Source organism: Rattus rattus, chromosome 5, assembly GCF_011064425.1.
Source record: "Rattus rattus isolate New Zealand chromosome 5, Rrattus_CSIRO_v1, whole genome shotgun sequence".
Taxonomy (NCBI): domain Eukaryota; kingdom Metazoa; phylum Chordata; class Mammalia; order Rodentia; family Muridae; genus Rattus; species Rattus rattus.
Genome location: NC_046158.1, coordinates 38,241,138 through 38,265,487, shown reverse-complemented (window position 1 = coordinate 38,265,487; position 24,350 = coordinate 38,241,138). Strand labels below are relative to the sequence as shown.

Genomic DNA, 24,350 nt, shown 5'->3' with positions numbered 1-24,350 from the left:
TGCCTAGCATCCATGAGTCTCTGGGTTCAATCCCCGGCATAGCCACCAACAAAAAAAGTAAAGCCTCTTCAAGGTGGGTCTTTCATTGCTTTTCTATTCCGTCTCCTATGTAACCATGAGTCAGTGCTTTTCTGGTCTGTAAGATGTGAAATTAACAATTAAAGCTGTTCCAGCTTGGGAGCCAGCATCAGCAGCCTGCTGTCAATGCTAGTTTTTACATGTCTGTTCTTCCTTTAACTCAGACACATGTTCACCTACCTGACAATTATTAAACACTTGCTGTATGCCATGAATGGTGTCGGATTATATGCACACAGTAAAACAGTTATGGTATTTACCTTCATAAGTGCTAAGGGTTTAAGGGAAAGATAGGATTTTTTTTTCTTTCCATAGTTATAGGTATATGGTGTGTATATGCACATTTGCATGTGTGTAGGGCACATGTACGGCTGGTGCATGTGTATGGGTGCCACAAGCCAGGAATAGTTCAACATCAGGTGTCTTCCTTGATCACTTTCCCTTTATTTATTGAAGTGGGGTGTCTAATTCCTGATAAACTGGCGAGCCGGGTTACCATGGATCCCGTTTTACCTCCTGAGTGACGGAATTATGGGTGGTTGCCATACTTGCCTGGTTTTTATGTGGGCTTTGGGGATCTGAACTCTGGTCCTCACACTTGCATGGCCATCCCCAAATCACATTTTTTTTTAAAAAGTAATTAACAGAGATTAGTGGGCTTCCAGTCACAGTGCGGATGTAGAGGGAGCTATGGAACCGCCGGGCAGGGGAGACCAGCATTGCTGGGGCAGTCACAGCCAGATACACAAAAGCAGTTTGAAGAGTCACTATAGTGTGCTCCAGGCCACACCCAGCCTGCCCAAATATATTTAAAACACACAAGCAGTATCAGACAAGACTTGTGCTCCCATTCCCATAGGACTGCTGATCCAAGCCCTGCCTACAGAAAAGCGGTTCTCAGCCTGTGGGTCAAGATCCCAACAGGGTCCCATATCAGCTATCCTGCATATCATATATTTACATTAAGATTCATAACAGTAGCAACATTACAGTTGTGGAGCACCAACAGACAATCCTCTGGTTGAAGGTCACCACAGCAAAGTGCAGCTTCTTCGTACGTTTGCAGACTTGTCCTACTCCAGACTGAATCTATTTGTAAAGTCACTTGTAGCATAAGATTAATTCACGGCCTGCATTTTACTTTGGTCTACAGACATCTTTAAAGTAGTATAATTTCCTTGTATCCTTGGAAATATGCTTTTCTATAAGCAGCGATCTTTTATTTAGATGCCTGAATTAATGAAGATCTGGGCTATAATCCTAAGCTTTAAGAACCCACCATCCAGGCTTATACTTATTCAAAAGAGTAGCAGAAAATCGAATTTTAGAATAATCGCATTTGACATCTATTAAGAGCACTCACCATTTGTGGAATTCCTGCTGAGACGTGAATCATTTGTGTTAAGAAATTCACAACTTTGTCTAGACTCTAATCATATTTATGGATATAAACACTCCCTTAGGTTGAAACCGTGAAATGAAAATACAGCTAAATCAAATACTTAAGGTTTTTTTTAACCAATCAGAAGCAATCACTACAGATAGAGGTGATAGAGACTACTGTTTTCAAGGCTGACTTGGGGGACACTGATTATGGAGTAGAGATCAGAGCAATTTAGCATCCTCCTAGATGCCACTCAACCCTCTTTCTGAAAGCACCAAGAGGTCACTATCCCCAGTGAGACCGATTAGGAGGCCGGCCGGCTGCTTGTCTGTTCTCTACCAACTCGAGCTGATGAACTCTGTTGTCCCGTCCACAGGAGCTGCATCGAGTGCTACCTGTCTGCAGATGGCCAGGCCCAAGAAGAGTGCGAGGACAAGTGCAAAGCCACCGGTGCCACCATCAGTGAGGAAGGTGCTCCTTGTCTTAAATCACATAGTTCTTGAGAGGCAGAAACGGCGTGAGTCAGGGGACTCCCAGTAACCTGACCTCACTCATACCAGGAGCTAGCTGCCAAAGTTCCGTTCCCCTCATTTGGGGAATAAATGCATTTTCTAAAGTTCAAGAAAGGATGAGCTGAGGAACAAGCAACTTAAAGTCACAGCTAGTCTATTGGTCTCTGCTTTGTTAGCGAGTTCGCCCCTGTTTGACAGGGGTGACCTCAGAGAACTCTACAAGGCTCTATTTTCCAAACTAGTAAGAAGGAAATTGAAGAAACAGACAGCTGTTAGCTCCCATAGGCAGTCTGAAATTTTCATTTATCATGGGATTGCCTTATTTCAAGATGAGATACGGTCTGCAGTAACAGTTGGCCTGACTTCACTGTATAGATTCTGCAAGTGTTCTGCTCAGTAGCTTTCACTCCCAGCCTCCCAGCCAGGGGCATTACATCACCATGCCTCCATCCCCCCTCCCAGCCAGGGGCATTACATCACCATGCCTCCATCCCCCCTCCCATGCCTCCATCCCCCCTCCCAGCCATGGGCATTACATCACCATCCCTCCTTCCCTCTGAACTTGTTCTCCAGATCCAAGAAACCCCTCTTCTGACTGATAATCACATTGAGCTTCCATTTTCATCTGTTATGTCTAATTATTTAAAATGAGAATCTAGTGGCAAAGACTCATCACAAATATTTAACACAACTGCCTTTTAGCTGAGCAGGAAAAGAATACACACACACACACACACTCACACACACACACACACATACATATATACATGGCCTGTAGAACACATGTAATGGGGTTAGAATATGGAAACGAATGTATTTCCAAAATAGAATATATATATTAAATATATATTATATATATACATACAAAATACTTTGTTTCAAATTGTTGTGATGCTACAATTGAATTCCTGGGTGTGTCAGAACATGATGAGCTCTCATAAACCACCCCCCCTCTGTGCTTTTCTGGTGACTGCAGATAAATAGGGCGCATAGCAGCAGGTGGAATGAGATGCCAGGAGCTTTGTCTGACACCCAAGGCGAGCCACGTTCAAGGACTGAGAAAGAGCAGCATCGGTGGCGTGTCCACCTCAGTAACTAGTGGGCATCTCAGTGGATCCTCCAGGCGCCTTTCACAGCAGTGGGGCTAGTTACCAGCTGTCTCTGGGAAATGAGCAGAAATCGCAGAAAAGGCCTGCAAATGATTGAACTCAGTTCGCCAGCAACACGGGGAAGGCGGTGTGCCAAGGAGGGTCTGGAGAAAGCATGTCAGTCACGGAGGTGTAAACCGGGCAGTCGCTGGGTCCAGGTTCACAGTTTTCAGAGCAGATGGTCAAAAAGGCTTGAGCTTGAGAGGAAGACTAGCTTCCGTGGCATTTAGAAGATCTATGTTCTTTTGTGTTTGACCAAAGTATCTTTAAGAGAGAAGGACACGGATTACTGTTTCTAACTTGGAAAATGGAAGTAACCAGTGGGCCGCTAACGCTCTCTAAACACTAATATGGACAAACTTGACTGAGAGGTGATTTGTCCGACTGAGTTTAAAAGACACCTTTCTTTCTTTCTTTTTTTTTTTTTTATTTTATTGGATGTATTTCTTTATTTACATTTCAAACATTATTCCCTTTCCTGGTTTCCTGTCCATAAGCCCCCTATCCCCTCCTCCTTCCCAATAAGGGTGTTTCCCCCATCCATCCCCCTTACCACCAGTCCCCTGCACTGGGGGTCCAACCTTGGCAGGACCAAGGGCTTCCCCTTCCACTGGTGCCCAACAAGGCCATCCTCTGCTGCTGGAGCCATGGGTCTGTCCATGTGTGCTCGTTGGGTAATAGTTTAGTCCCTGGAAGCTCTGGTTGGTTGGCATTGTTGTTCTTATGGGGTCGCAAGCCCCTTCAGCTCTTTTAATCCTTTCTCTAATTCCACCAACAGGGGTCCCGTTCTCAGTTCAGTGGTTTGCTGCTAGCATTCACCTCTGTATTTGACATGCTCTGGTTGTGTCTCTCAGGAGAGATCTATATCCGTCAGCATGCACTTCTTACCTTCATCAATCTTATCTAGTTTTGGTGGCTGTGTGTGTGTGTGTGTGTGTGTGTGTGTGTGTGTGTGTGTATAGATAGATAGATAGATAGATAGATAGATAGATAGATAGATAGATAGATAGATAGATAGATAGATATCCAATGTGAGGCAGACTCTGAATGGCTGTTCCTTCAGTCACTGCTTTAGATATGGCCTCCATATCCCCTCCTATGGATATTTTGTTCCCCCTTTTAAGAAAGAATGAGAGCATCTGCACTTTGGTCATCCTTCTTCTTGAGCTTCATGTGGTCTGTGGATTGCATCTAGGGTAATTCAAGCATTTGGGCTAATATCCACTTATCAATGAGTGCATACCATCTGTGTTTTTCTGTGACTGGGTTACCTCAATCAGGATGATATTTTCTAGTTCCATCCATTTGCCTATGAATTTCATAAAGTCATTGTTTTTGATAGCTGAGTACTACTCCATTGTGTAGATGTACCACATTTTCTGAATCCATAAAAGGCACCTTTCTAACATCCTCCAATGTCACTGTCACACCACTCTGAAAAGATGACATCACATTTGCTCCGCTAAAGGTCTTTAAGCATCTGCTTCCCTCTGCTAAGGGCATGGAGTAAAACAGACATACCGTATAACTCACAAGCTCACCCTCCTTGCATGGGTATGGGGTGGGGTGGGGGTATGGGGTGGGCCCATTTGACTTTTTTTATTCCGTTCTGCTCAGAGAGTCCTGCTTCTTAATTTACCCCACTATGGCAGACACTCAGATCATAGTTACTCAATGCTTTTTTTCACCAAATGCTACCTCTGAAAAGTTCAATGAATTAAAGCATCCACAGCTTTATATGCTCTGGAAATGGGAAACTAAATTCCAGGGCTTTGCGAGTCTTCATAATTGCTATGTACATTAAATGAAGCACGAGTGTGAAAAGAGATTCCCAAATGTGGCTCACCATAGCGCCCAACCCCACCATCACCACCATCTCCTTAGGGAAACTGTTTACTTCCAGGACTTTAAGCTGATCACAGAGCTGAGGACTTAAAACTCAGGGTGGCGAGTCAGTAGTACAGACATTCACGTTTTCAACAGCTTCCCTGGACCTTCCCAGACCTGCGTCCCCACCCCCACCCCTCTATCCCACACGCCAGCCGCGGTGCTTCCTTCGCTAAGCATGATTTCCCTGGCTGCCCGAGATCTCATTTTCCCTGTATTATTCAGTGGCAGTAATTCAAGTCTCACACTGGAGGGAGGAAAAGCAGGAAAGAAAGGGCCATTTTCTCTGAACAACAAAAGAAAACCTTAGCAGCTAATTATGCAAATCTTTCGTTGCACATCCGATAATACTATTTCAACACCCAAACGCTGCTAAGAAACCGGGCACATCTAGCCTGCAACGGTCAGGAAAAGAAACGGTGGAGTAATTAAAGCACAAGGGGGGTCAAAGGTCAGATCCGTAGTTCCATTAAAACTTAAATAATCCTGGCCAAGGAAAGTAAGCCGCCCTATGCTTCAGTGTGGCTATTTAGAAGAAAAGAAAGAGGCCGGATTACTATTACTGAAGTGAGGATGATAAGCCATCCACATACTTTCAATCTGAGAGCCTGATGTCCCATTAAGTGAGTTCAAGAGATCGCTGTAAAGCTCTCACTGCTGCGGCCCACGCTGAGGAAAGAGATGCAAAATGCAAAAGCTCACGCCCCAAGATCCCATGAATCTTAGTTACTGGAGTGCAAGCCGGCAGTGGTGAATGAGGTCCTAACCAAAGAGCCAAACTACAGCTTCAATAAGGGTGCCTGCCATTTACCACCAAACACGTGGAGTAACCTCGGCCAGCCACCTCGGCCAGCCGTGCTCCTCCGGTTGCCAAGAGCTTCCCAGATCTTTTCATCCAAGGCACCCAATTAGAATGCTTATTAAATCATCGCTTAATGCCCAAGTCCTGTGCGTATCACAGACTCTCCCATTAAAACACCTCAGATAGGTTCCCAGAACTCTCCCAGGTGAGTCAGATGGCCGAATGCATAAGGAAATGACCGGACGAGGGTAATTTGCATTAGAGTCCCCCAGTATTCATGCATATGTAAATAGATGCTTCTAATGAGTTCAAAACTAGTTAGTTCACGTAAATCCATTGTACAAAATCTCATTTAGAATGCTGAATTTATTATTTACTGCTTCCTATTGTCATGAACGATAGAAGGCCTGTTAGTCACGGGTCCTATCAGGTTTTTCTTTTAAAAATTAAATGCAAAGACAACAGTGGAACTTAATATTTCCATATTTGACGACAAGAATTTCTGTGCCCTAAATAGCCCTAGATGAGCTGTTTATTTTTTTGAAGGAACATACACATCCCACACACACGCACGCGCGCGCGCGCTCGCGCGCACACACACACACACACACACACACATGAATAAATTCTATTTTATTAGCATCTTTAGATCTTTAACATCTTAAACTAATGGGGAAAATCACAGTCTAGCATGAGTAGTTCTATATTACCTGGGCAATTTGGTTTCCACAATCTATCTTTACACACTAATATTGGCTCATATAACATAGGAGTTTAGATTAAATGTTATCTTAATCACAGGTTTCTGAAAGACAGTCATAATGTCATCAAAAATTCCAACTTAGAATGAGAATAATGAAATTAACTCGGTTTGCTTTGACTCTGAAAATGCTCGATAATTTTGGCAAGGGTAGCTGTGACATCAGAATTTTTGATGTGTGACCTAGGAGTTTAAAATTTTTGTTGCCAATTATTATCATGAACGTCATTTTCTGACTCTTGAATAAGCTTCCTAAGGAAAAATGTTCAATTTGAGGGAAAGTTCGCCTTCTTGGTAAGAAAGAGGGTGGGCTGAATGTCCGACAGCACTTATCTGAGGTTCCTTTTAATCTGAAGTTTCCCTTTTTCCTTCGGGTCTCTGAGCTACACGACACCTCTGCCTCGGTTTCCTGATATTAATCCCCCCCCCCATGCAACAATGCAGAGCCTGAAGTCCTAGCTGCACTGCTGTGAGAAGCCCTCAGTATATACTAGCCTCAGTATCCGTCTACACGGAGCAGCAGTGTAATCTAGCCGTTCTCCCAGATGCTGTGCTGAGAGGAATAGCAGCCCCCTCATTACCACAATCAAGGCCATTCTATTCCCCGGCAGCTGTGGGCACCTGCCTTGAGCTACTTTAACTCTATTGAAATCTGCCTCCTCAGATTGATAGGTAATTTTGTTGGTCAGTCCTGATTGACCGCATCTGGAGCCTGTCTTCTGGAACCTAAGGAAAAACACAAAAGCTCTCGCTTGGTGGGGAAAACCGTACGCCTTTGAATTCCCATTCGACAGCATTGCAAACTCTCATTTGCATATTAAACTCAATACCACTTCGCTTTAAAAAATTATCTCTTTTGAAATCTCATCTGACCTAATGAATGACTCTTTCATGTGCAGAGTTTTCAAAGGATACTTCTGTCCCCTGCTCGCTGCAAGGAGAAAATGAATGTCTTATTACATTCCTAATAACTACGGATAATGAAGGGAAAACCATCATTCACAACATCAGTGAAAAAGGTGGGTAGCTTGTGCTCCATTGCCAATGTCAAGTGATACTACCTGGTCGAAGGCATCTGGAAAGTCACCTGAGGTAGCTTGCCAAGAAAGACATTACAGAGTTTGGGGTGAAGTGCTTCTCCAAAGGCTGAAAGATCCCATTAAAGCCGTTGCTGTGTTCCCATGTCTCTTATTTACCAGGTTACAAGGCAACACAATGACTTTTAATTTGGCCCAGGTATCACCTCCCTGGAAGCTACCTACTGGCATTGTTAACCAAGAAAAGGATACACTCAACAGGTGTGTCTTTTCAGAAAAAACCAGCAAGGACTGTGATGATTTGTATATGCTTGACCCAGGGAGTGGCACTATTAGAAGGTGTGACCCTCTTGAAGTAGGTGAGTCACTGTGGGTGTGGGCTTTAAGACCCTCACCCTAGCTGCCTGGAAGCCAGTATTCTGCTAGCAGCCTTCAGATGAAGATGTAGAACTCTCAGCTCCTGCTTCACCATGCCTGCCTGGATGCTGCCATGCTCCCTCCTTGATGATAATGGACTGAACCTCTGAATCTATAAGCCAGCCCCAATTAGATGTCCCTATAAGACTTACCTCGTCATGGTGTCTGTTCACAGCAGTAAAGCCCTAACTAAGACAAGGACTTCAATGGATTTTAAAGCCAAGTTTAAGTAAGTGGTGGTTCAAATACTATTTTGTTGTGCAACCACTCCCTGAGATTATGGGATATACTTGTCTCCCTGAACATCTTATTTTCTAATCTGTAAAATGGGAACAATAATGGCACAATCTTTTAAGAGGTGACTCAAAGAGTAAGTGGAATAACATGGAATGTAACACGTGTGCCAAAAAATGTCCTCACAACAACGGCTGTCAGTGATGACGTTGGATCAGGAAAGACACAAGACAACAAATAAGGGAGTGACCACAGAAGGTGGCAAAGTGCCAGGCCACCCAGCATACACCTATAACCCCAGTACTCAGGAGAGTGAAGCAGGAGGATTGCCTTGAGTTCATGGCAACCTCAGCTCAGTGGTACAGACAGGCCAGGCAGGGACCCACTGCTTCTGTGCTACTGTGGATTTTCAGCCCTGTAAACACATGGAATCCATTTCTAATGTAGGAACATTCCAATTCTATTCCATCTCCAGCCAAGGGAAAGGACAGGTTTATACTACATAGTAAGAGAAGCAGTAGAGAGCAGAGCTTTCAAATCATGTGGGTATCTGACTCCTGCAGCTTATCTAAGATGCTTGTATCCTGGGACAGCAGGCCTTCCAACACTGACAATATTCTGACAATCCAGCTTAGCACAGAGGCTCCCAGCTCTCCTTAGAGAGTGCTAACAACCCCGACTGAGTTCTTAAGACACTCACCCTCCCTAAAATTTCCCCGAGAAAAAATGACAGCTGCATCTTCAGGCTTCATCAGACTTGGGTTCGGAGCCTAAGGTCTGGCCCAGACAACAGCAGAACACACGGGGCATAAAAAGGATGAGTTTTGGTGTTGGTACGTGTTTTTCAGTGTTGGTAAAATGTTAGATCCTGATGTTGAAACCAAAGCTATCAACTTGGTATCACCCCAGAGGTTGAAAACCCACATAATACCGAACTATCTGCAAAGTGGGTGTCAACCTCATGTTCCAATCAAGAAGGCGAGGAGAGAAACATCACATTACTGCTCTGAGGGCAAGACAGCTGGAGGGCAGGCATAACCCCTGAAATGTGGGGGTGACTGTAAACACAGGTTTGCTGCTTTGAGGGGGCAGGGAGTTCCTGTGGGCAGGCACTTAGAAACTCTGTGTATTCGTTTCTGAGCTGTGCGGACACAAAAGGCATCTTGCAGCCATCAGTTAAGAAAACAGGGTGAGCCATGCTCTGTGAGACCAGATTACTTCATAAGACAAAATGAAAAAACAAAAAGAAAAACAAAAACAACCCAAAAAAAAACCCAAAAAACAAAAAACCTGCCTTCTTATTATCAGATTTGTACAGTCAGCTTCTCCAGCTGTACCCCCAATGCTTGCATTTGTCATTGCCATAGTGACTTCAGCATGATGTCCTGAAATCAAAGCCATCCCTTAAAATATTGACTCTATTGGAAAAACCCCTCCCAGGCAGCAAAGCCACTTTCCAAAGAAGGCCTTGCTTTCAGTGTGCAGGCTTTTGTGCTTGACTGGGTTTGATTTTTTTTTTTTTCTTTCTAGTCGTCTCCCACCCCTACCCTCCATACCCATGGAAACTGCCCTCAGCTAAGAAATTCTGTATTGTTACTGAACTGTTGTCTGTTCTTTTATTCTTGGACACAGTGTGAGTGACACACCATGGGTCATGCTTCGGACCCTACACAGATGCCTGACATCTGTGTATATAGTATCACCTCTTATTTATCCCTATCCTTTTGTAGTCAGGGGAAGGAAGGGGAAAGGTATCTCCCTGAGATCTCACTTTCTGATCTTCTGACAGGCCCAAGGATTCCTCAAATCCCCATTCCCGGATAGGCCAGGTGCTTCCAGAAGCTCTAAGGCCGTAGCCTATCCCCAGGAGACTGTAGTTCCTTCCTCCTGCAGCAATGAGACCTGTGGCTCCGAAGGTAGACACTGGGAGAAGCAAGAAGGTCTAATGAAAACCCAGGAAAAGGAGGGAGAGGTTAATGATCGCCAGTGTCCTCTAAGCAAATTGAAAAGGAGCTAGCTGGTCCAGTGTGCTGACTGTTGCTGGGGATGCAGGCACGGCAGGGCGTCACTCATCTTCCTTCTTCTGTCTGGATAGAATGTCAGAGTCTGTCAGAGCCTGTCAGAGCCTACCAGCCTACAAGCCATGTCAGATACACCACACACACACACACACACACACACACACACACACACACACACACACAGAGCCAAGCCTTCTTTGCAGAAAGAAGCCAATCACTTAACTTGGTACAAGTTGAGCTTGTACAATCTGTGCCCTTGCCTTCTAGGAGTCAGAAAAGGGGGAGGAATGCATTTATTGTCACGGTCCCTTTGAGTACGGGGTCCTTACTAGCCCTCATGTCTTGTCCACACGTCGATCATCATGTTTCCTATGTGCTAATGTCACACAGTATCCTCAACAATTCCATAGAGTGGGTACCAGTTTGACTTTTGTTCTACAGGTGAGGAAATCAAGGCATGGAAGCAAACAGGTTGCTAGGTCTCGCAGTGATTGAACATAGATCCGCTTGCTTCAGGCATTCTAACAGCCTGGCTTGGAGCCCTGGCTCTTAACCATTGTACTACACTGCCTCCCACTGGCTACACAACTGTAATATATATCTTAATCTGAAAGACATCAGCATTGTCCAATAGGGACTGTTAGGGACCCTATATAAAATGTAATGTTTCTTAGAAAGCAAATTAAAAGGTCAAGGTGAAGTTCAGTTTCTTCACCACAGTTTCCAAAATATTCTCATTTCAACGTGAAATCCACACCAAAATCAAGGTGTTCTACATTTTTTCATGCTTAGACTGTGAGATAGTTCTTCAATATTTATAGTACATCCTGATTTAGAAGTCACACTACCAGTGCCCATAGCCACATCTGGCTACCAGCTTAGACAGAGCTAAGAATTAGATATTCAAACCCTCAGCATTAGGTACAGCAGTGACCCAACCTGACAGACGACATTACACATAGGAGTAGAGCTAACCCTCTCCTCCCACCTAGGCCGCCATCTTCAGTCTAAGCACCAAAGGAATCCAGAGAACCTGAAATGTAATGGTCTGTTGTTCTGATACCTACCTACAACTTGGCCTAAATCTTTTCTTGAGGAATTCACAGAATTCAATGAGCCTAAGTTTTAAAATGGTTCTCTCTCCTAAGCCACACCTTTTCTTTGTTGATTCCCTACTTGAACACTCACCTGATTCACCTTCCAGGTGTAGGTCCTAGCAAGCTACATTCCGCTGTGACTAGGAAAATGCTCTGTCCCTGCCCAGACATTTCTTGGCCAAAAATAGAGCTGGACCGGTGTCTTTTCTCAGGGACACAGCCATGCTTCATTGCTTGCGACAGCCCAGCCTTTGGCTCTGGACACTATAGTGAGCAGGCCATTAGCATTTCTTATTTCTTCATAATGTCCTTCTATGGTTTTCTACCCAGGAAAAGTGCGAGATGAGGCATCACGCTGTTAGGGGTCATTAGTCCCTTTAGATTCAGGTCTGAAAAACCAAACAATCCGGCCTCAATGTTCAACTCTCTTTTATTAAATATCTAAGAGTAACATTATCGAGGATAGGCTAAGCCTGATTCTTTTCTTCCCCAGGTACTGCCAGGTTTTTGCCTCACCTCTGGTGGAGGACACAGATATTTAATGATCATTTGATGTGGAATTTCTTCCCAGGGAAGCAATAGAAGGACTTAATTATAACGCCCCATTAAGAGAGGCATCATCTTGCAGCCACTGCAAGGGTGATCAGTTGTTTTGCTGTCAACAGAGGAAGGTGCTGTCTAACTGCAAAATTATATAATACCATCAACAGAGCCAAAACAGCCCATCATGGGATCTTCAAGTTGAGCATATCTAATTCCCTATACTTCCCTGATTATAAGAAAGACTCAGATACTGTTAATAATTTATAACCTGTGATATTACCCAAGACTTACTGAAACAGAATATCCTGGGTCAGGGGGAGGTCTAGGAGGCTGCGGTTTTGATCAGCGAGACCACTTCAGCATGTTTCTGTTGTCAGGGAAAGTGAGGGAGCACTCTGTTTTATCTCACAGACGAGGTCAAGGGGCTCAGTGGAATCCACCCAACCATACATCAGATGAGAACTGAACCAAATGCAGCATTTGGGGAAATAGAGCATTGCATAAAACACGAAGCTATAATTGTTTTCTGTTTTTAAAAGGAGAGGGGGCAAGGAGCCTGCAATGAAGAGCAGTCTTTTCAGTCCTGGGGATGGAACCTGGGCCTTCATGCATACTCAGCAAGGGGTCTACACTCCCACTCCTTGCTTGTCAGGGTCTCACTGTGGAGCTCAAGTTGGCCTTCAACTTGCTTTGTAACCTAGGCTAGCATCAAACTCCTGCATCTGCCTGCCGAATGCTGGGACGGCAGGTATGACCAGCCAGGCTATAGTAATAATTTTGAATATAATCCTGAGACCGTTCACAAGGATCGAGGAGATTCTTGACAAAATAGTTTTATGTTCCAAAGTAGTTGTGATATCCTCAGAAGAGATTATCTTGGAAATTAAAATGCAGTATTTTTACAGTCCTTTAAATATTTCATGTTCATCAATTGCCACTTTGTTTTATTAAAGTTTTAAATAAATCTAATCTATAGCCAGCTCTTTATATCTGCAGGAGATTTGGGTCCAGATCGTCCTGTGCCAAGGATAGCAAACCCTGTCAGTACTGAAGGCCTTTATATGTGCCTAGAATTTATACACATCTTCCCGTATATCTGAAAACATTTCTAGGTTAGTTACAAAATGTGAAGTGAGGATTGAAATGTAGCTCAGTTGGTCAAGTGCTTGCCTAGCACACATGGAGGCCTTGGTTCAATCCCAAGCACTGTGTTAAACCAGGTAGAGTGGAAAACACCTGTAATTCAGTGCTGGGGAGGGGAAGGCAGGAGGTTCAGGTGTTCAAGGTTATCCTTGGCTGTAGAGTTTGAGGCTAGCCTGTGATGTAAGAGACGTTATTTTAAGAAAGGAAGACACGAGGAAGAAAAGAAAGAAAGAAAGAAAGAAAGAAAGAAAGAAAGAAAGAAAGAAAGAAAGAAAGAAAGAAAGAAAGGAAAGAGAGAGAGGAAGGAAGAAAGGAAGGAAGGAAGAAGGAAGGAAGGAAGGAAGAAGAGGAGAGGGAGAGGAGGAGGAGAGGGAGAGGGAGGGGGAGAGCAGATAGAAACCAAATACAATATAACTGCTGTCTCGATATTTATAATACTTACCATTTAGACAAGGAGAAAGGCTGGGCATATTTAATAAAGTCATATTTATATTCTCAACCATAGTTTGTTGAATCTCTGCATAGAAAACCAAGGATATACAAGGCTGGTTATAAATTCATTTTTGAATTGGTTTGAATAATTTGTTTTTACTGAGAATACAAACCTACCTTTAAACAAGTAACTCAGTTTTAGAAAAAATAAAACATTCTGCAAGACAAGAAGGTATCAATATTTCCCTTCTGTAGAAAATACGTGAATAGAAAATCCAATGAGAAAGGTCTTTCCATCCCAAGAGATGGGCATACGGCACAGCGGGAGAAGAAATGTCAGTGTTCTGTGCTCTGGGTTCAACCCCTGCAACGCGGTGAGGGGTGGGAAAACCTTCTGACAGTGAAATATTCATTGTGGCAGCTTCTAAAGATTGTTTTGTCTGTTCCCACAGACTGCCCCAAACCTCCGAACATTCCCATGATCATGTTGGGGGTGTCACTGGCTATCCTGCTCATCGGTGTCGTGCTACTGTGCATTTGGAAGCTGCTGGTATCCTTTCACGACCGGAAAGAAGTTGCTAAATTTGAAGCAGAACGATCAAAGGCCAAGTGGCAAACGGTACGTGATCTCTGGAGACCTGATGATAACGATCAGGGACTCAGGCATTCTCTGCAGAGTTCAGGTGACACTTCTATGACCACTCTCAGTGTGGTCCCAACAGCCTTGGTTTCTACCTTTCTTAGAGAGCAGAAGAAGCCATTGTCTGGACCTGGGTTGTTCTCGTGATGTAGGATGTCTTAGTGGGTGGGTTTGTAGCAGCTGAAGAGGCTCATGAAACTCCTGCCAGGGTGACCTGGGGCTGCTGCGGAGGCAACCTTAGGAAGTGAAGCATAGGTGCTGTATCTAAACATGTCTGTAAATTGATCGTGTTCTATCTAATGGGATAATGCTCAGGGATAGCATGACAGTTCATTTCCGATTTCCATGGAAATACTTGTTACTGATGTGCGGATGCAAAGTTGACAGGCCTTTTCAAATACCAGGCAGTATTTTCTGAATAACATAAAAATTTAAGTAGCTACAAGAAATAAACCTCTAAATATATGTATTCAATAGATATAATTTAAATGTCGTCTCAGTCGGCAAACGGAAAGCAGGACTACAATTTTCAGTGTCTCTTTTCCATAGGAGAGATAATTACATTTCTAGAGACCCCTGGAAACAATTTCATGGTTTTAATTTCATCTCTCAATCTCTAATGGTGTGTCGAGCTATCTAATAGCAATTATCTTACCCCACTGATTCCAAAAACAGTGAGCTCACTGGAGAAAGCGCAGGCAAACACATGAGCCTTTGGGTTCATCTGCCTAAATAAATTGACGTTCACACTATTTCCCCTAAGCCTATTGCAATATCCTCAGGTCCGAGAGCAAATGGAATTTTCCATTTTTGATAATGAATGTTCATATTTGGGGGAATGATTTCAAACTAATCATAATGTACATCACAGACAAAGGCCAATAAAGGTTTTAATCAGCCTTATCTTTTGAGTAAAAAAAAATGCATCGGCTTTAATAAGCAAACGCGGTCTGTGGACCTTTCTTGAGTCCTGACTTGAAGACTTCAACTGTAAGACTATATTTTTTAAGACAACTGGGAAGAGGTTGATACACAGCAGATACTAGAATGATAGCGAGGACATATATTTAATTCGATTAGGTGTGACATAGGCGTGATCATTTGTAGAGTACATATCTGTACTCTTTAGTGAGCCAATCAATAATGTAGGAGTAAAGGTAAGTGAAGGCAGATTTGGGGTTTGAACTGATTCAGCCAAAAGTTCGGGAGCTCCCCAGTGCTTTGGTACAGGTAGGGTTGAGCCCTGACTGTTAATTTGTTCTAAGAACAGCCTTTGGTTGAAGTTTCTGGAAATAATAAGCAGGTATTCTGATTCTGCAAGCAAACATGTGGCTATTCTGTGATGCGTGTCCACAACCAGCATATTTTAATGTTCTCAGACGCAGGCCTGAGTGCCAGCAAATGATTAATATCTTTAGAATAACGTTTTAATTAACAGTTAATTTCCTCCAAAACATGAATTGTTCTCCCTCAGGAAGCTACCCATGACTGAAATTCAAATGCCAAATTTTAGCCGTTTCTTCAACTAAAGTGAGACAAAACCACGCATTAAACAGATAACAGCATAAATGGAAAATATTATTCCCTCACTCAATTGGGTTTCTTTGAATAACAAATGTTTGATGTTCCCGAGTAGATGACAACTAGGTAATAATTATTCATTTGCATGCAAAAGAGGTTCAATTCAAAACTTCAGTTCAAATCTCACAGACATATCCTCCTCCTGGGACAAATGTATGCTTTGTGTGTACATTTAAAGGTCTTCAGATTAACTCATTTAAAAATCTAAAACCTATATCTTCTCAAGGGATGAACTCAACTGATCTTTAAAACTCAGCGAGCTCACCTGAACCATTGGGCCCCTGGGATGCTTAAGGGGACAGAGCTGAGGACAGATCTTTGCCCTGACCTCCAGAAATATTTTATCAGGACTATAAAGAAAGGTTACCTTACATTAAGTTAAAAAAAAAAAAAAACCTGTCAGCCTTTTTCTTCTGAAAACACGAATGGAAGATATTTAATTCATCTTTGATTGGACATTTTTTTTCTCTTGGATGACAAGTCATTAACTTGAGGCGGAAAAAAAAAATAGGTTTAGCCTGACATTTCTAGGAGTCATGGATTGATTTTCTTCTATGCTAAACAAATGATGTCTGCAGTTGGCAGTTAGGCAATCATTAAAAAAGCTGTGGGTCATAATGGAGCTTTCATATGCTTTTGTTCAAGCCTGAAAAATGTCCCGTGGCTTTGCAGAATCCAGCCTTACTACCATGGCCTTGATATTTGGGGAAATCTACCTGGTCACCTTATGTACTCAGAAACTGGCCTTGTCTAAATGTGGACACTCACCCATGGGCCCTAAGCCTGAGTCTCAACTGGACATCTCACAAAGGGACATCAATAATGAATATGGACAGTGCTGGCCACTTCCCCTCCTGCTCCTGCTCACAAAGCCCAATGCTAGCATGCTCTCCTGAACTCTGACCATCAGCTGAGGTCAGGCCCCACCTCCTTCCTTCACCTCTGTAGGAGTGTGGACTTGTTTCTTCTCAAGTTAACATCTCTTCCTTCTAGGATGGACTCTTAGTCCATTGACCCTCTGCTAGGGATCCCTGAACTAGTCCAGACTGGAGTAAACAAAGAAGTTTAGAAATAAGTGAGACCTGCACAAAAGTAGATGATCAGCTGTCTACAAAATAGTGTTTTATTGTCCTGTCTCTTGAAACTTGAGCCATTCCCTCTAGAGTGCCTATAAAATCTATTTTGGGAGGGATTACTGAGATGGCTCAGTGGGGAAAGCATGCAAGCAAGAAAACTCAAGTTCATATTCCAACCATGGTTGCTTCATACCAACCATGTAAAAGCCAGCTCAAATCTGAACTCCGGTGTTGGAAACTGGCAACTCCTGGGGCTCACTACAGACAGTGTAGACGAAATGGTGAGCTCCATAGCACAGAGAGACTGTGTTTCAAAGGGAGTGAGGGTGGGGGAGGCAATAGAAAATAAACAGCATTGACTTCTTGCCTCCTATACATGTGCATGTACAGGCAGGCATAGCTGCACATCCATCACACACACACACACACACACACACACACACACACACACACACAATTCTATTGTAGAGGGGAAGTAGGTGCATTTTAATATGATAAACAGGTATGGGGTAGGGGCTATGAACAAGTACTAGTCCTATGAAGACCTAAGCTGGCCTTGATCACCACCCATTTGTTCTTCCACAACCCCTCCTCTCCCTTCAGCCCAGGCTTCAGCCATCATCCCCACCTGCACCCCATGTTTTTCCATCTTGCCTCTTTAACCAATGACTTTATCAATAATTTCTACTCCTTAGACTTCATAAAACTTCTTCTGGGTTTTATGGCAAATGAGACGCTACACCCACCCGAGACCATAGACGTTTATGTTCACCTTTAAATGTTCTTGATGCTCATGGTGGCTGGATTAACTCTCCAGACTTACCTTAGGAGTACAGACAATACAGCAACCTGGCCTTCACCCACCAGGGAGCTCTAGCCAACGAACTACTTCTTCTTGCCCTCAGTGCAGAGACGGCATCAGTCTGAAGTCACATGACCAAGGGCTCTTGGTCAGAGGATGGATCACTCAAAGCAATACAGATGTAGTTAGAGGGGCGATTCTCACTGGGAGGAAGCATTACCACAAATCCAAGGGCAAGGGTCAGTGAGGTCAGGAAATGTTTTTGTTTTCCTCAGTTCTTCTGATGGCAAATACAATTTCGTTAAGTTGTAGATAAAATTCCTTCTCCTGGGGAGTTATAAACTATATCTACCCTTCATCCTAAAGTCCCATGGTAAACCAGGCACAATTCCACCAAAGTTCATTCTGGAGAACCACTAAGTTTATTGGGCTTCTTCACAGAGTACAGGAGGAGCGTGTGTGTGTGTGTGTGTGTGTGTGTGTGTGTGTGTGTGTGTGTGTGTGTGTGTGTGTGTGTGAAGGGGTGAGGGTTGACCATGAGTGTGTGGGTACTCCTTCAATAAACAGCCTTGGAGACTGCTAGCCAACCAGTCTAGCCAAATTGGTAAGGGTCCTCCACTCCAGTAGGGGGCAGGGGTGTAGGTGCTCCTCCCACGAACCTTCAAATAGTCCTGGAGATCTACCCAGCCAGTCTAGCCAAATTGGTGTGCTCCACCCTTCCTCCTGTGCCCCCACCCCCTGCCCCAACCCGGTTAACTGAGAGACTCTTTCAGGGCCTAAGGTGGAGGGCCAGAGAGTGTGGCTCTGAGGGTAACAGACGTTGAGAACCTGCTGAACCCAGCTTGATTCTTAGGACCTCACAGTGGAAGATCAAGACTGACTTCCAGAGTGCCCTCCTCAGGCACGCAGCATAATACAATTAAAAATCACACTTTTAGAGATGCACACACGTACGTATATACCACACGATAAAGAAATAAATGAGATAAAGGTGACTAAAATTTAAAATGTACCAAAATAAATTCAAAGAGCTTCCAAGATGGAGCTTGACTCTCCAGTTTGAACTGTAACACAAATGTTTGAAGACATGAAAATGGTGTACTAACAAAATGCATCTCCTTTCCTTTGAACCATTTTCCCCTGTTCTATAGGGAACCAATCCGCTGTACCGAGGCTCCACCAGCACTTTTAAGAACGTGACCTACAAACACAGGGAGAAGCACAAAGCGGGCCTTTCTTCAGATGGGTAGACGGACCTCCTTCGGCCAGAGAAAGTCAGCTCTGCTTACGTTAAAGGTTAATGCACTGTATGATTTGTCTTCCTTTGTTTCGTCAAAAGGAGGTTGACTTAAGATACTAACAGGTCATTCAGAGATCAGTCATTCAGGGAGTGAAGGTGAGACATTGTTTGCAAGTTGGAAATAATCAAGAAAAGAATATCCCAAGCAAAGAGGTGAATTCAAGATCACTTGAAGAATATGAACTCTGACGCATTAATGCCTCAAAAAAATCATCAAAATGATTCATGGGGATTTGATTTGCATTTGAAAAATGTTCAGAATTAGAATCTCATTTGCTTCCTGAATCCAGCCAGCTACCTAAAGTCTTTGTCTCAAAAAAAAAAAAAAATTGTATACCCACAGGAACCGCTTATTCTGAACTTGCAGAAGGTCTATTTCCTATTTCCTGAAGGAATTTGTTTCTTTGGTTGGTTTGTTGGTCGGGTTTTTGTTTGTTTTTGTTTTTGTTTTTGAGAAAGGGTGTCTCTGTGGCTGCTCTGGAATTGACCAGGCTGCCTGGCCTTGAACTGGGAAATGATCTGCTTGTTTCTGCCTCTTGAGTGCCGGGATTAAAGATGTGACATGTCATGCTCAGTGACCTTAACTTTCATGTATGAGAAATGAGAGTCTGGTTTCCCATCAGCTGAAAGAATCCAGTTCTCCTAGTGATCTCCTAAGGGAGAGATTGAAAATTAAATGTTAATCATGGTCATGGGTTTGTACACTTAAAAGTCATGGACACAAGTATTTTGTTTCAAAGATGAGGAAAGGGTAATTTATAAATTACATTGCTTGTAACACTGAAGTAACACTGCTTGCTTAATTGCCCTCTGGTCCCCAAGTTTCCCTCCTATTATTACATATTATTGCACACAGCTACAGTCTTCAAAACTCCACAACTATCATACAAAGGTGTCCACCTTTAAAAAAATCACTTTAAGTTATACACAGATCAACTAGAATTTCAGGAATAGAAAAGAAACCTAGGCTAACAGAGTAAAAGGCCACATGGTTTTTCATCAACCATGTCAAGACTTCGGAAGTCCCTCATGGAGTCTGCCCTTCCTAAAGGATATTCCTTTCCCATGTGCACCACCCAGCACGTACATCCCAGCCTCAGGGAGTGGGCGTGCCACCTACTTACTTTAAAAAGTAAGACCACTTACAAAATCCATGCAGGCAACAAACCAACCTGTAGCAGGTTGGAGGAATAGTATCTGGAGGGTTTCACTCCTTATGGTTACTGCTGCATTACAAAGCACTTTGATCTCACTGGATCTCCACAGAGAAGCTGAGAGAGTGGGCAGAAGAGCTCCTGCAGACTCTCTAGGTTATAACTCCAAGCCCTTTGTTCTCTCTCATGCACGACACTCTTTTGTCAGTAAAATGATAGAAGGATTGTATTAGTTATGGTATAACTATCTTAGTTTGAAAGTGTACTGACACAAAACGAATAGCACGCGGGTCCCTGGAATGTGGGCCGGTTGCTGTATTTTCTGTGCAGTGTGTATTGCCTTAACTGGGTTTTAAGGTGAAGCCACTCCCTAGGTGAATGGCCCCATGTTAGTGGAGGCTTTAACCGCTGTCTGTTGAATTGTCAGCTTGGTCAAACCTCCTTTACTCCTGCCAGATAGGTCTGCGTACATTTTCACATCATCTAGATTCTTTCTTTTTTGGTTTTTAATAACTCAGGTAAATTAGTCAGTTAGGGAGGACATGGCTAAATTTAAAAGAAAAATCTTAATGAATCTCCTTTGGGTCCCTGAATGGTCCAAGACCTTGGAGTCTGGGGCAACCAGCAGATGCACTCCTAGTGATACGGTGGTACTGCTGCCTCTGAACTGTCTCTTCTGCTTTTGTGTTATTGCTGGAATGAGATTTTAGAAAATAGAAGTTTCTCTCATGTGTGTATCAGGAAGAATTTGTTCTTTCTCTAATTACCGTTTTGACCCAAGGCAGGACCTTGAAAGGGTCAAAACATTAACAGTAGTGCTTCTGTTCACTGAAGAATTATGTTACATGAAGATAAAATGGTTGTTTTTTTAAAGTGGTTTTATTGTTGCGTTGACATAAATAAACGTAATTTAAACAATGAACCTTGGTTGGACAACAATGCCTTTCGTTTACTTGGTACAAACCCCTTTCTTGCATTTCTGGATCTTTCTGTAAGTCACTCTGACTTGCCTTGGCGATTTCAGTCAAGGGCCAAGAAGAAGAACAGAATATTATCCCACATTTGGTAAAACCAAGTTCTTTAGGATTGGTGTTATGGGCTTAAATCTTTCCCCTGAATACAGCCCTTAAAGAAACGTGTCTTAACCCCAAGACTGTAAAATTACAGATAGGATCTTTAAAGAGGGCACATAAATTTAAATGGGGTGACAGTGTGAGGCCCCAATCCAGGTGACTGATGTCCTTTATAAGAAGAGGGGAGGGGACAAAGATGCACACAGAAGGCATTCCATGGCATAGGGAAAAGACTGCCATCCTCAATCCAAGGACGGAGCCCCCTACTGCTTCCTTACAGTCATTGTGTATGTACCTATAAATGTCACCTATTGGTGAAATGGCAGATCCATCTTCAAGGGTTTTGAGGAATGCCCATGTTGATCTCTATCTTGCTGTAGCCTTTCTCCCACATTCATACCAGAGTTCGTTATTTTTTCTTTATGATAGCCAACATGACCGTAGTAGGATAGACTACTGGTATGGTCTTAGTTGTTATGTGTAGTTTTAAGCTACCACCTTTTGCTCCAGGATGGCAGCACTCTGGAGCCCCCGCCCGACTTCCCTTTTGTACTACCCATCTTTGGTCTGGGAGGTGACAGTGCTATTGGCCCCCTCCTGAGACCCTTGAGTCCGTGGATAAAAGACGTACACACATAGTTTGCTACTTTACAACTTGCCTTCTAGGCACAATTGCTGGGTGTTACTATCTCCCCTCTCAACCCTCCTGGAAAGGCCTTGGTAAATTTATTAACTCTATCTCTCCGCTTGCCCTAAACTTCAGTGGCTATCCTACCTAGCCCCTGCCAAACATCCTTGGCCACAGGCCCCAGCTTCCCACCACCACCACCACCACTCCCTCGCATATTTGCTGCATTCTTCTTCCTGCAAAGCATAGCAGAAAGACCCTCTCTTCTTTCCCGCCTGCAAGTCCTGCCTGTACCTTCCACCCAGCAATAGCCTACCCTGCCCCATCTCCTTTGCTGATAAATCAAGAACAATTGAGGAACAGGACTTTAACATGAGAATCGCCCCTTCACTTAGTTTGTAATTTCCACAGTGGCTAAAGATATTGAACAGCTTTTCATATATTTATTGGTCATTTAAGTATTTTTTAGAACTGTCTGTTCACCTTATTCTCCCATTTATTGGTTTATTTGATAGGGTGCTCTCTCTCTCTCTCTCTCTCTCTCTCTCTCTCTCTCTCTCTCTGTGTGTGTGTGTGTGTGTGTTCATGTGATGTATGTACGTGCCTGTGTGTGCGTATGATGTATGTGTGTATGTATATGCATATAAAGCCAGAGGTCTACACTGGGTATCCTCTCCGGTCTTCACCTTGTTTGTTGAGACAGAATTGCTCACTGAACCTGGAGCACAGCAGTTTGGCTGCACTGACTAGCCAGCTCTCCCTGAGTTCCTTCTGCCACAGTGTTGCCCCATCACACAGCAAGTACTGTACTAACCGAGCCTTCCTCTCAGCCCCTTGTTTGGGTTCTTAATTTATTAAAAATATTCTGGATATTAATTTTGTGTCAGATGTAGAGTTAGCCAAGACGGTCTTCCATTCTGTACGATGTCTCATTACTTGACAAATGATTTTCCTTTGCTATGAAGAAGTATTTTTAAAATTCCATACAGTCTCATTTGTTAATTCTTGGTGCTGTTTCTTGAGTTCTTGGAGTCCCTTTCAAAATGACTAAACTTTCAAGAGTTTGGCTGCATTTTCCTCTATTACTTTCAGAGTTTCTGCTCTCAGATTAAGATCTTTGATACATTTTGAGTTGATTTTTGTACAGATAAGATTGAGGCTTCATTCTTACACATGTGGATGTCAGGTTTTCCCATGACCATGTGTGGAAGAGGCTTCTTTTTCCCACCATGTGTGTATGTGTTTTTGTTGTTGTTGTTGTTTTTTTGGTTTTTGTTTTTTGGTTTTTTTTTTTTAGCACCTTTGTAAAAAGTCCTGTGGCTGTCCCTGTAGGGGTTAGTTCTGTATCCTCTAGTCTGCTTTCCTCATCTTCGTGTCTGCTTTGTGACAGTGCCACGCGGTTTTGTTACTGTGACTCTGTAGTGTAACTTGAAATCAAGTGTGGTCATAGCTCCAGTAATTTCCTTTTTGCTTTGTTTATCGAGGGTCTTTCATGCTTTCTTGAGAATTCTGAGATTATTTTTTACTGTTTATTTACATGGTCATTAGCACTGTGTTGGGATTGCACTTGGGAAGACATCCTTTTCCCCTGCATTAATTCTTCCAACCCATGAGCATGGAAAGATCATCTTCTAGGTTCTTTTCAGTTTCCTCCCTCCATTTTAAAAAATTTTCACTGTTAGAAGTCTTTCAGTTTCCTTGTTAAATTCATTACTAGATTTTTAAAGCCATTATAAGTGCAATTGTTTCTCCGATTCCCTTCTCAGACTGTTCATTATTGGTAAGTAGACATACCAGATTTATGAATACATGGGTACAGAGAATCAAGAAGACAAAATGCTCACAAAGTCAGATTAATCTCTCTCTCTCTCTTTCTCTCTCTTCCTCTCTTTCTCTCTCTCTCTCTCTCCATTCCTTAGAAAAATGCAGACAAAGTCAAATCAGGAGTAGTTTTTCTGAGACATGCTATTTCTTTTTTTAATTTTTTTGAGATTGTAATATAATTACATCATCTCTTCTTTCCTTTTCTCTCTCCAAAGCTTCCCATATGTTCCTCTTTGTTCTCCTTCAAATTCATGGCCCCCTTTTTCTTTAATTGTTGCTATATGCATAATGTGTGTGTGTATATATGTATAAATATATATACCCAAATACAACCTGCTCAGTCTATAGAATGTCACTTGTATGCACATGTTTTCAGAGTTGACCATTTGGTATGGTATATTAAATTGATGTGCTCTTCCCTGAGGAGGACTGTTTCTCCTTCTCCTGAATTCCTTAGTTACCTGTAGTCTTTGTCTAGAACTACAGGTTTAAGGCCTCGAGAGCTTTGCCTCCTCACATGCCTGTTGACGTCATCCTTGTTCAGGTCTTGTTAAGGCAGCCATGTTGAGGCTTTATGGATGTAGCTTCTGACATTTCTGGGAGACAGAATTCCACAGCGAGCTCCCGGTTCCTTTGGCTCTTACAATCGTTTGGCCTCCTCTTCTACGATGATCCCTGATTCTACAATATCCCTGCAATGATACCTGCGAGGTATATCAGTTGGGACAGGAGTCCACAATTTTGTATTTTGATTGGTTGTGATTTTTCTATAGTGGT

The 24,350-nt window shown here is 43.0% G+C and overlaps 1 protein-coding gene across 1 annotated transcript in view; it reads left to right on the top strand.

Annotated features, from left to right (window-relative positions):
- The window catches only part of Itgb6 (integrin subunit beta 6), a 75,333-nt gene extending 54,363 nt beyond the window's left edge, over positions 1-20,970 (top strand). Inside the window, exons 13-16 of the mRNA XM_032903369.1 lie at positions 1,839-1,933; positions 7,471-7,590; positions 13,948-14,114; positions 18,746-20,970. Coding sequence (XP_032759260.1) covers positions 1,839-1,933; positions 7,471-7,590; positions 13,948-14,114; positions 18,746-18,844 — 481 coding nt within the window. The 3' untranslated portion in view covers positions 18,845-20,970. The remainder of the gene's footprint in view (positions 1-1,838; positions 1,934-7,470; positions 7,591-13,947; positions 14,115-18,745) is intronic.
- Positions 20,971-24,350: the final 3,380 nt, after the last annotated feature.